Raw genomic sequence first — 12,964 nt, 5'->3', positions numbered from 1 at the left:
TTCACAACAGTTTTATCTTTTTTGTATTTAAATACTCAGTGGGTCACCTTAGTTATCAGCTTTATGTATCTTTTTTAAATACTGTAATACAAGACCAGATGGGTGATATATTTGGTTTTTCAGCAGATTTGATACTCTGATAATTTGTCACTGTCTCTTGTGCAGTATTCAGGTATTTAGAATAACCAAAACTATTCTGGCCTATCTACTGAAAAGCAGATAAATAGAGACTTGTGCTGTGTACTACGAAGTTTCCATTTTGTTCTGCATTATATTTTCCTGTATTAAGTGTCTCTTGAAGGAATTCCTTAGTTTACCTTATGCTTTCTTAACTTAAAATGTTTTATAAAGAAATTAATTAATTTCTCTTGTGTATGGTTGACTTTGTAAGACACTTCATAAGATTTATTTTTACATCGTCCAAGTTCCCTATCATTTGTTTATTGCTTTTGTCAGTACTATTTGACTTTTCTTCATAGGCGGGGAATATAAGGAATGTCCAGATCTTTCAGAATTTTTTGTAGTTTCACACAGAATTTCTCTTGAATTACTTGTAGCTATTTTTCCCATATTTAAAAGGGACATGCAGGTGAATATGTGTAAGTATGTAACATGACAAACAAATAAGTTAATCAGCAAAGTCATTGTAAAGGGTGTATTTATAGAAATGTAATTACTGTAGAAATAGTCAAAGGTTTTTATTGTGTTTATTTGAGCATGACTTAATTTTAATTGTGTAAAAACTCGAAAGAGCAGAAGTTGACTAATGCTGGGCTGGTCCTTATCTTGAGGAACTTCAAGTAGATGTGTGATCTAGTAAAAGCTTAAGAAAAAAAAAAAGTCCAAAGGAAAGGCAAGGCATTTTTAGTTTGTTTTGTAAATACATGATGTGATCATATTTTTATCAAATATAGTGGTTAAGTAGAGTTGAAGCTTGTCTTAGTGTGTTGTTTTTATAGCTGAATCCTGGAGCGTTTATTCTTGACAATAGCATTTTGTAAACTTGTCCGTGTATAAACGGAATAGGGGTGAAGTAACTTGCTAAATTGTTTTTCCTTTTAGCTTCCAGAAATGCTTCATGGAGATGGAGATAATGAAGAGCATGGTTATTGTCCAGTGGGGCAGTTCATTCTTCAGAACCTAGGGCTGCTTCTTGGATTTGCCATCATGCTGGTGATTGCCCTCTATGAAGATAAAATTGTGCTTGACATCCAGTTTTGACCTAATTCTGGTAATCACTGTGGTTACAATAATGTTACTGTATGGCTTTGAGTCTGCACTGTTTCACTGTATGCACATTGCTCAGAGGAAAAGCAGTGGCTTGCACTACTTACACAAGTCCAGTGTATTCATGTAGATTTACTTCTGCTTTTTTTTCTAATTCAAATCAGATGATATTACCCAATGCATCTTCTAAACTCAAGTGATCGACAATTAGGAGATACTAAAGACAAGAAATAAATGTCAAATTCGGTGTACTATATAGAAAGCACTGCTTGCTTAAGAAAGAAAAAGTACAGTGAATGATCTACTCATTTAGGAAAATACCATTTCCGTGATACATTTGAACAGAACCCAGAAAACATTACAGCTGAAATTCATACCTCTTCAAGGGACCAGAGTAAGCTTTTAGTGCCACCTAAGGCTTAAGTCGCACATATATATCCATCTATATATTTACGTATAGATATAAAGATAGATATATACAGATACGCATGCATATATGTGTGTGTATATATGTATATTCATTCTGTACTGATTCTTCTGCACAGTGGTGACTTGGAAGTATTAAATTTTATAACAGCACATGACTGGAAACCACTGTGCTGATTTAAATTTAAAAAAGAAACCCAAAACCTAAACACTGTTTAAATTCTTAGAGTATGCGTTAAGCTGCACACCATTATAAACCTGATGTGTAAGAAGGCAGGCTGTTGCAATATACACTGCAAAGTGCTGTGTTCTGTCGAGGATCAGTTTGATAATGTTTTTCCTGACTAAGATTTATTTGATGTTTGTTCCTTGATATTAGTAGGAAAATGCAAAATGCAGTAGAATTAGTGTTAGCTTGAGGAAATCCCTGACGTTGGAGTTATTGAGCTATTTCTGGTTCTTTTTTACAGATGCTAAACATGTGTTGTGTGCCACTTGCAGCATAAACTACTGAAGAATTGTGGCTGTGAATTTGTGCAAACTCTTTTAACAGAGAATCCGTATGGGAATTTCTCCATTTTTTAACAATTATTTTGGACTGTTTTCTCCTCTTCATGTTAAAATAATCCAAAGTGCAAGATGCTAGTTACTGAAGCCAGGCACAAAGGTTAAAGTATGCTGTGTGTATGTAGTACTGGTAGGTTATTTACAATACTGTAATATCAGATCAAAACCTGTTTCTACAATGCCTCAGTATCAGACATTGTAGCACCAGCCAGTTCTGGCAGTAGAGAGTATCTAAGAAGATTTCTACTTCCAGCATAAAGGAGTTCATTTCTATGATATTTTTTTACAATTTTGGTATTTAAATTAGATTATTAAAAAGCAGATGCGATAGATCCATGGTTTATGTAATTTGGAAGGATAGATTGAAAATTTGGGCCTTAACTTGCTGGGATCAGCTGTCCTAGATTGGATTGTGCTGACATGCTTATATTGCCAGACATGAGTCAGTTCTTCTTGTACCCATCTCCTTAAAAACAATTGTGAGTTTGTGAGGAGCGCAAGTTGATTCCGTAGTACCAGTCCTAAGCATGGTAGTAGCTTTTTTTAAAACATACAGTTCGTCTTCTTTTACGTGTATGCCAGGTAAAAGCTGTATTTTGACTATGTGCCGTAAGTTTTGTTTCGGTCTGCTTGGTGCCAATGTAGCTGCTAAAACACTGATCCTAACGCCTTTAATGAGAGCCAGTTGGTATCTTCATTCCATTTCAAGTTAATGTGTGTTTCCTGTGGCCCTTTACTTTTTGAAGCTTCATTGGTCAATTTAGTTCTTACAGAGAGCAGCTTATGCATTTTAAAGATATCGGTTGGTTCTTGCCAGTATTTCTTCCTAATGCAGTATCAAGAAACAGTATTAAGGGTCCATTTCAAAGAAGGGCACAGTTTCTTCAGTGAAGAAGCCAAAAGCCCAGAGTTCAGGCATGCAGCCATTTGATGCTCTGAACTCAGGTTTTCTCTTTTCTTCTTTAAAGATGTTTACTGTGGGACCCCAATTAGCAAACACAGTGTTGTTAGCTTCAGATTACTGAATTTCTGCAGTGTAAAGATCCTGGGTGACATTTTTTCATAGTGCCCATGTTAGGTCACTGAGTACCATTTTCAAAGAGACTTAACTGACTGGATACCTTCTGAGGATCTAAGTTTAAACAACCTATGTTTCTTATGTATTAAACTGACGCTCAATTTACCTTTTCTGTTAATTCTGTCAAGTATAAGGAGGTCATTATGTGGTTGAAGTGATATTCTGTCAAATCCTTTTTTTAAAGTTTGTTTATTTCTTTTAATTCTTTTCAAATGAAGATATCTATATTTCAGGTAGTATATTTACTTTTGTATTAGTTGGAATATGGTTATAGATTAATACACTGCCTCTATAGGAAAATAGTTATCTGCCTTCCAAGACCATCTTCATACAAGGGAAAAACATGGTCCTTGAAGGTAGGTACTGTATTTTTCATTAAATATGGGTTGTTTCCTTTTATTTTCTAGTATTTATTACAAGTTGTGAAGAGCAGTGTAACAGCTGACTTCTATATGTTTCCACCAGTATTGAATTCCAAATGATTCTAATGTACACTTTTGAGTCATGTTACAGACAATCTGAATTCCACTACATTTCTACTTGGCTTCAACATTCCATTCTGCTTGAATCCAGAGTCTCATTTAACTTGTATTTGTTGGAGGGCATAAATGTTACTTGTATATTACAATGCTGTCACTGTGTGACATCCCATATGACTTTTGATGTAGATCACATTGCACTCAATCCTCTGTGATTATGCTTAGAAAATATTGTAGTTGCTAGATGCAGTGTGATTTTTTTTTTTTTTAATTTTTTTTCATTCCCTTCCCCATTAACAATTGAGTCTATGGTTTAAAATGTGATTACAGTCCTATAAGATAACTTGCTGAGCTATCAGTCTTTTTGTTATAACTAAATCATTTTTTAAAATTTTATAAAGCTGGAAATGATCAAATGCTGTTTTGTTCATTGTCAACAGTGTTGTGTTCATTTTATGTATGTTCCTTATAAATAAGGAGCCTTCAGAAAATAAAATTATTCAAGGAGCAGATAGTTTTGTTGGCTTTTGTAAGTTTTTATTGTGCACATTTGTATTTTAGCATCTTATTTCAAATCTCATGAAAGGCACAAATGCAACATTGTAAACAAACTCATTTTGATTTCTCTTTTTATGTGGTATGTCAGGACTGACAAGCATTCCTTATAAGTGATCTGGAAAATGCACCTACCTCCATAAATTGTGATATGTTTATGAGTTAAGCTGACATAATAATGCCACACCCCGTCTGATCCAGTGTTCTTGCGGTTTGTCTGAAGGGAGGGTCATTGCGATGACAAAGTTGGTGGAGTGGCCTGTAGTTGACAGGATCCCTCTTCTCTCGCTGGTCTTGTACACTGGGGCCAGGTAACTTGGTCGCTGTGGAATGTCTGCTCTCTTACACGGCTTTAGCCATATCTGCAGTAAGGAATAAAATAATCCTTTTCATCTCAGCTAAAAAAGGGAAACAGTCTTGGCTTGGTTGAAGTATTTTGACATTGCTTTTTGGTTTGTTTGCTTTTTAACTTAGCCCTGAAAACCTGTTTCTTGTTTTCTCTTTCCTAGCAGATTGCTTTCTCTCCCAAAATATGCAACACCAAATTTCAACGCCATTATTAGCAGAGGTTTCTATTTCAACACAAAATACTTCAATTATTTTCTTTTTTAAGAATTATCCTGTTGCTTCTTTCAAGACTAGAACTTGAGTATTGATTCTACAGTGTTTGTGGGTGTACAATAATGTAAAATGTCACCAAATGAAAGATACTGACCACAGGTACTGTATCATAGAGGATTTGGGGATGAGATTCTCCTAGCTTCTTAGTTTGCCTGTTCCAGCGTGCTCCATCCAAGAACAACCCCTGAATATAGACCCCTGAATCAGAAGGAAGAGATACCATATTACACAAAAACTGAAAACTTCTTCCGTCTGAGAGCAGCAGCTAGTGCATCACACATTTGCTAACTGTCAGTTAATCAGGTGTGGGGGATCTTTCCTCAATTTTGTGTGTTCCAAGTGATGATCAAATAACTTCGAGTATTAACACAATTTCACACTTTATTACAATTCATTACAATTCTATAAAGTTTTCTAAAGTTACAATGTCTAGTGATATCATAGTGTACTCAGCCTTTTCTGAATGTTAAATGACAGAGCTTAAAAATGATTCCACAGTAAAGGACACTATTTTTAACAGCTGCTGTTATTATAAAGTTTTCTGTGTGTACTACATATTGTCACCTTTAATGTTTCCAAACTTGGAAATTTGATCACATCTTTCACTAGTTAGTCTTCACATTGTTTCATTGCTTATGTTTCAACTTGCCACTTGCTTATACCTTTCTAAAGTGGTTCATCAAAGGAGTAAAGAAAAGAAGAAAAAAGAAGTCTTTAAATGTTTAAAAAATATAAATATCTTTATTTGGACATGTCATAATGACATGACAGAATGGCAGCTGTCATTCCATCAGTCCTCCAGAAGAATAAAATAAGTTACAGCAACATGTTTTTCATCAGACTTGTACCTTCTTGCTCTGTAGTCTGAAAACTGTAACTTAGAAAACAAAAAGTAAAGATGCTCCAACAGAAAATTACTTGAAACTGACTGGATGTAGGTCTCCCAGGCAACCTGGCAAGCCCTTCTTTTTACACAACTTCCACTCAAACTAATCCTCAGAAGAGTATTAAGAACAGTTCTGTTTAATCTGTCCTTTTTTCTGAGGAAGAGCAAGCCAACAAATCTATCTGCAACTGGAACCTAAGGTAAGTAATATATAATAAAGGGGTTTGATAAAAAAATAGGGCTTTTCCTGCCTCAGAGCAGTCCCCTGTTGCACACTGTCATCATATCCATAAGGTATTTTTGTAGGGATAGGTAAAGTAGCATTACCCAACTTCTCTACTAAATGCTTGGTTTTTGCTTGGCTAAGAAAATGTGAATCTTCAGACAAGCATGCTAATGGAGTGAAATAAAGGGAAAAAACAAAAAAACAGGCAAGCTACCTATCACTTGAAGTTTCATCTCTTGTGGGAGGTTGAGTCCTGTAAGGAGTGTCATCTTGGTGGTGGTTTATATCTGCATGCTAATCCAGAAGGTGAACTAATCTCAGCAGCTCTTAAGGACTTATGTGCATCTCATGGGGAGCAGCACAGTTGTGTATGTATTCTAGCTGAATTCATTAACCAAATTGCATAACTCTGAGTCTGCAAATTAATGTTATCTTCTGAGTACATCAGCAAAGATGTGTCATGCATTTACTTACCATCTTCAGGAGCAATTTCATATTCTTTGTCTTCCAGCACTTCATAGTCAAATTCTAGTAGGTCTATTGGAATGCTGTATTTTCTGGCATAGTTCTGCTGGGCACCTGTTAAGAATGCTTGAGTGAAGAAGAATCCTGAAATCCAGAAGACTGGTGGAGTTCCATTTTCATACCACATCTGCAGCAGCAAAAGAGAGAGGAGGAGAAAAGAAAAAAAACTGCCTTTCCTTTTTGTTTTTAGCATTTAGGAAAGCAAATACCCTCTAGAACAACAGCAGAAGTAATTTCTCCCTTTGTGAATCCAGGATTGTCTTTTTTCTTTTCTGAAAGCAGTGAAACTTTGGATGGCTGCCATGTCTTTTTAAAATGTCACTAGCTTCTGTTTTAAAAAAAAACAACAACCAAAAACTACCATCAAATAAAAAAAACCCCAAAAACAGCACTGTTGCTGGAAGTACTTAGTTTATGTGAATGACTTTGAGTAAGTCTGTTAAACATGCATCATCCTTGTAAATTCACTGAATGAGCGTTCAATTCTCCTTCTCCTTTGTTACTGAAGGCTGTTTAGCATTCACCTTTGTTTCTCAATGACAGATTTTTTGCAGGCTGCTTTCTCTCTGAAAGGGTCATGTTTCCCTCTCAGGGCCAAAGTCACATCGTCATAAGTATGTACAGCAAGTTGAAGATGAGGAGGGATGATTTCCTCATGAAAAGGATATGTAACCTAATTAAACTTCTGTGCATTTGGGGAGGGGTGTGGGCAGGGTTTTATTTTTGTTTGGTTGATTTTTATTTTTTTTAATAGCTTACACTGTGGAGACATGTCTATAAAAGATTTTTAAAAATGCCAAAATTAATTGAATTTGGTTGTAAAATATGTGAGGTCTGTTGCAATGGTGAATATTTACTACATACTAGAAGACCTTTTTCTGATTTTTGAGAATAGCAGTTTTGAATAATGCCTGAAAAAATTTTGCTACAGTTATCCACTATAGAGAATTACAGTGAAGACAACTAAACTAGTTGTCTCTACTACTAAGTAGTTTTCCTCCCAAGAAAGAAAAAATAATCCTCTTAGCTATTGGCAGTCCTCTGTACAAGTTTAATTTCTGTCTTGGATTCTGTTCAAGAAATGGCACTTTTGTTCTTTCCACTGCTGTCAGGCTTGCTACAGATGAAAGCAGGAGGTACTGAGGTGTGTTGACTGGGTGATGTGTGTCCAAAAACATAAAATAGAGGTTCTCTGGAAATGCAGATTTTGTGAATAGCCTCCTGGACCTGATACTGGATGCTTATTTTGATTTTTTTTTTTTTTTAAGTTAGTTATGGTATTTGTTGCTAGATCTTTTGTCTTGAGACCTGTTCATACAACAGGTATGGAGCAGGCAACCTGATATCAGATTGGTTTTCTTCAGTTGATTGAGATTACTGAGCGACAAAATGGTGCTGAGACTCTAGATACTTCTCATTTAAAGTCAGTTTTAGGAATCTGGACTACAGCTGAAGGAACCCCACTGATTCTCCCTAACTCATCCAGCTTTCTTCTCCAGCACTCTACTGAAACCTTGGTATTTGACTTTTAACATGAGATTTTGTGTTAAAATGTTTTACTAATTTCAGTTCGCTCACTGGAAAAGAAACTCAACAGTATTTTCCTAAGTCATTAGCACCATCAGATCTGTGTGCAGTTTAAGAGGCCCTTAGTAAATTCAGTTCAGAAGGCTGTCATACAGTATTACTGATGTACTGCAGCTCTCTTTGTGAGGTGTAGCATATGTGGCAAATCGTAGTGCTGCATCAGATGCTGTGATGAGCAAGTGGCTGTACAAAACATGCACAAATTAACTGAACTTGACCTGTCAGTTATTCAGTGAGAGTAATTTGTGTGTGTGTTCACTTGTGGACATGTCACCTGACATCAACAGACAAAAATAGTAAATGCTTTGAACAAACCCATGTAAATGGGGATTGCTCACCTGTAAGAACTTCAGTCTGCTAAGGAAGTCAGTCACATAGCTGCCCAGAGGCTTGAGGCTTGGGTAAGACTTACTCATCCATAGTCCTGGAATTTTGCCTTTCAGAATGCTGTTTACCACTTCTTCCAGTTCAGCAGACATCACTACTAGCCCCTAAAAGAAATTTTGGAAAGGAAGAAATCAACATACTTTGCTTAACAGGCTTGTTTTAATGATTAAGAATCAACATAGTGCTCTGTCCAACAGATGTATGAACTTGCTAAGTCAGACAGGAGCAACACTGAAAGCAAGCATAATGGACATCATGGATTTAACAAAAAGTTACTGCGGTCTTCTGTCTGATCTGGTAGTGAGTACATTGGTCAGGGAAAAGGTCTATACCCTCTTTTGGAGAAAACTGCTCATATTGGAAAATTCTCCCTTGCCATCCTGTCTCAGAAACATGGTCTTACCAGAGCACTTCTAAGTTTTACTAACTGTAAATGCTCCTTTTTAATACTGTTTAAAATTTCCTCAAAACTCTGCAACATTGCTGCAAGTGCTTTATTGTAAAGCAGCAAACTTCAGCTTGTAGCTTAGCTTTAATGGGGAGAGGAGTGGGGTTTGGGGTGGAGGTTTTTAAAATGTCTCATCAGCCTTGAGCTATAATAGGATAAATAAAAATTACCCGAACTGACTTCCTGGTTTTTTTTCTTTTTTTAATTTTTTATAGCTATAACTTTTGATTCCTACTGAGAACAAACATTGAGTTAGGATTGTGATATCTTAACTGGAATCCTCAGTAGCAGTGTTTTGCTGTTTGAGGTATTTTGGAGACATGCTTTCATCTGTAGGAAACTCTGTGAGGTGCTTCACGCTTTCATGCTAGTGAGGCAGAAAACCAGATGTGAACCTAGTTACTGCTTGTCTTATTTGTTAGCAGATCTGTAGTTTAAAACATTCTTGTTTGGTTTCTCTACAGTAGGCACAATAGTACTTTTATATTCCAATGTACTAGTATCAGCTTTAAGATACAGATCAATAAATCATTTTGGAGTCCAGATTCTTTAAAGTGTTTGACTGACTGATCTGAATCAGACTTTAGGGTCAGTTCTCTGGGTACCTGCACTGATAGCTCAGAGATTGAGTCTAGGTTCTAGGGTATATCCCCTTAAAGGTTATCTTCAGCTCACCTTTATTGCTTTCTGGATGTTAACACAGGAGTCCCGTATTGTTTGCAATAACTTGTTAAAGCGTCCCATCTCCTGGACAAGCACAGTATTCATGCTTTGAGTATAAGTGGTTGGATATCTTCTCATTGCTGCTTCAATGTCAAAATTTGGAGGAAGTTTGCTTAGGATGTCACCTGTGACTTCATGAACAACTTCATCAGTGGATTTTGCACCACCACCAGATGTCCGAGACTAGAGAGAGCCAAAAATTTATATTTATTTTGAGAAAAAGAGGATTTAGGAGAGTGAGTAGTTAAAAGGCAGGAAAATAGAGCTGTTATAAAGGCACTGTTTAAAAGATCGTTACAGTTCCAACACTTCCCCTGCGATCGACATTCATTTGTTTCAGCATTTCCTACATTATTACAAAAAGTTATTAACTTAGAACTAACAAAATCTGGTTACCTACAGGTTTGTAAATCAATCTTTCTCCCCCCATCTCTGATGTACCCATCAGCACCACTGGCTGGCCAGGTGCTGTGAAACAGCACAGAGCAATGCTGAGCTCTGTCTTGCTGTCCCTTCATGCCCCTCTTGCTCTCTGTATTCAGCTCTTCATTTTCCTCATAAAGCTTACAGGAACTATAGCACCCCTAGGTTGTACCTGCCTTACAGACTTAACTGAAACTGTTAAAGAAGTTGAAAATTGTTAAAAGCTGGAGAGAGTAGAAGATAGGCAAACTCACTGTACAAAGTCCTTAGGAAGACAGGAAAAATACAAAACCAAAAAAGCCTTAAAAGATTCTTAAGTGGAACAATGCAACGCAATAAGGTACAGTAAAAACTGGAAAAAAAACCCCAACATATTAATGGAGACAGAGTAGAAAGTTACGGTAAGGTGGTGTGTGGTTTCTACTCTTTACATACCTGTGTAAGAAGTATGTTATCAAATAACAGTTGTGTTTCTGACTGATCCTTGGTAATATCAGCATTTGCGTTCATTCCAAATATCTCTGGGGAAGGATTCAGTGGAAGTGTCTTTGTATATTCAATATAGCTTTGGTACTGAAAAAAGGAATAAAAAGAAGTACTCTAGACTTAAGATGCAGAAATAGCCAAACAGCCCCTGACATGACAGGCTGCCAACTGTGTCTCAAAACCACTACACAAACTTTCCTAGTGTAATTAATACAGTGTGTAAACTAAGATATAAAAGGAAATGCAGGGGCTGACTGTGCCTCACAAATTGCTTTGGTCTATGCCCTTACCTGAAATCAGGATTGGCTTTGCTTAAATAATTCCTGACAAAATTTCTGACAGCTGTTGGAAATTCTGTTACAAAATAAGTTACCTAGTGCAAAGGACTGCAGCCCCTTTCTGGGCCCACTCTTGCCCAGTTTCTGAAGGTATTTTGCTGATGTGTGATGTAACTCTCCTGTGTGATAAATTAAACTGATTACTGTGTCCTTTCTACCTCTAGCAGATATGATCAACTAATTCTCCTACGCCTACTTTATAATGCTTTTACCTTCAGCAGACTGTTTCTCCCTTATTGTCCCCTAAGTGTGCTGCTGGCTCACACAGAGCAAAGTCAATTTAGTTGCTAGTGGGTTTTTTACGTCACTTCCATTTCTTAGAAGTCACTGAAAAAAGTCCTAATAGAATGTGAGATTAAGCCACAAAGCAAGCAGTGACAGCAGTAAGCACTGAGGCATGTATCAGCCAGTAAAGATCGATTTATTTTTTAAAAAAATAAGATGTTGGTAATTCTGTTGTTCTGCGATACTTACATCTCCTTCAGGAGGAGCAAAATAGAGGCCACTTGTATCAAATTTGTAATCTACATTTGTAATGATTTCCGAGGAAAAGAACGTGTTTAGAACACTGCGGAGCGTACGCCGATCCCAGTCATCAGTGACTCTGCCACCATAATTACATTCTCCAGTCATATAACGAAGAGCATCATATGGCACCTCCTGAAAAAAGGCGAGACGATGATCTGAACTGCAGCCTAGCGCTTCTCTGGACAGCCATATGGGCATCACTGTAATTTGTTTGGAAGTCAACCAGAATTCTCACTGGAAAGTTTAAAAGCTGTTATTTATTTCTGCTAGTTCGTGCTTGTACCATTGCTCTCCTGATCCTCAGATACTCTAATAATCATCCATCAAGTTACCCAGCATTGCTTCGTTTGAAGAATAATAGCACCAAAAATTTCCATAGTAATGCAGCTGGAATTCCCTGAGTGCAAGTTTATGGAAAAAACCTCAAAAATTATCTCTTTTGTTTGGCTATACATACTTCTAAAATAAATGTATGCTGTCACAGGGCCATAGCTGTGCTCATAAATTTTTATTTTTAATTTTTTTTAGAAAATAAACATGCTTAAAGTTGAGGTTGGTAAAAGCTAGAATCCTCTTAGGTGCATAAAAGGAATAACTTATGAGTGAGAAGAGATAAATTATTTACAGCAAGTCAGGGAAAGAGTGGGTGATATGCTGAGAACTAGGATAAAGCAAACCAGTTCAAAAAAGTACCAAGAAATCTGTTTACTATGTACAAGTCCTTATTTTTCAGGAAAAAGAATGCTTCCCTCCCTGCTAGACACTACATTTGCTCCTAAACTTTGGTCATCTAAGGGGAGGGCATCCTCCTCAGACCCCTCTCTTCAACTCTCCCACAGGAAAAGAAACACACACCTTCATGAAGTTGCTTTCTCATGCTGAATCACAATTTACCTGTTAACCACATCAGTAACCAAAAACACTCTAGGCTGACAGTGGTTTGGAAAATAACACCCCCTGCCTGATCCCAACCATAACTTTTAGCAGATTCTGGCTATAGCAGGTTGCTTAGGAAGCTGGAACATAAAGAAGTGTCATGTATTGCTAGCAAATTCCAGAGAGGCTTCTATGAAACAATGCCTAGCTCTGCAAACAGGGAAGAAAACGTCATCAAATTTACACAAAAAGATCATGGTTGTTAATCTGCAACAGTCCAGGGTCTAGTATTATCCCTATCATTGAGTAAATCACAGTTAGCAATTAAGGGTTTTAGTATGATATTTTATAGCTTGCAGTAACATTGCCAAGAGCTGAATCCACAGTCCCTGACTAGAGACAGGATAGGATTCCAGTGACTAAGGCAACTAACTCTATGGAACAAACACTGCTCTCTTTTGCATGGCAGAACTAAACTGTAATTTGAGTTTCCCATATTAGTTATATACTGATCATGCTACACTAACCACTTAAAATTAATGTGGTTGGTTAGCACCAGTGGAATAATCTCCCCAAGT

General features: G+C 36.8%; 2 protein-coding genes across 4 annotated transcripts in view; one reads left to right on the top strand and one right to left on the bottom strand.

Moving 5' to 3' along the window:
• SLC39A10 (solute carrier family 39 member 10) overlaps nt 1-4,298 on the top strand; it is a 64,921-nt gene extending 60,623 nt beyond the window's left edge. For 2 of the 3 annotated variants that reach the window (XM_026852192.1, XM_026852191.1), the window contains exon 10: nt 1,063-4,298. In XM_026852192.1, coding sequence (XP_026707993.1) covers nt 1,063-1,221 — 159 coding nt within the window. In that variant the 3' untranslated portion in view covers nt 1,222-4,298. The remainder of the gene's footprint in view (nt 1-1,062) is intronic. The other variant, XM_026852193.1, reaches the window with a different exon arrangement.
• Nucleotides 3,708-12,964, bottom strand: part of DNAH7 (dynein axonemal heavy chain 7) — a 120,007-nt gene continuing 110,750 nt past the window's right edge. Inside the window, exons 58-64 of the mRNA XM_026852194.1 lie at nt 11,457-11,642; nt 10,594-10,731; nt 9,688-9,918; nt 8,516-8,668; nt 6,540-6,717; nt 5,048-5,151; nt 3,708-4,694 (exon numbers count right to left, since the gene is read on the bottom strand). Of these exons, the coding sequence (XP_026707995.1) occupies nt 4,488-4,694; nt 5,048-5,151; nt 6,540-6,717; nt 8,516-8,668; nt 9,688-9,918; nt 10,594-10,731; nt 11,457-11,642 (1,197 nt within the window). The 3' untranslated portion in view covers nt 3,708-4,487. The remainder of the gene's footprint in view (nt 4,695-5,047; nt 5,152-6,539; nt 6,718-8,515; nt 8,669-9,687; nt 9,919-10,593; nt 10,732-11,456; nt 11,643-12,964) is intronic.

The sequence above is a fragment of the Athene cunicularia genome (assembly GCF_003259725.1).
Source record: "Athene cunicularia isolate RWA chromosome 7 unlocalized genomic scaffold, athCun1 chr7_part1, whole genome shotgun sequence".
Classification (NCBI taxonomy): domain Eukaryota; kingdom Metazoa; phylum Chordata; class Aves; order Strigiformes; family Strigidae; genus Athene; species Athene cunicularia.
This window is presented reverse-complemented; position numbering and strand designations above follow the sequence as displayed.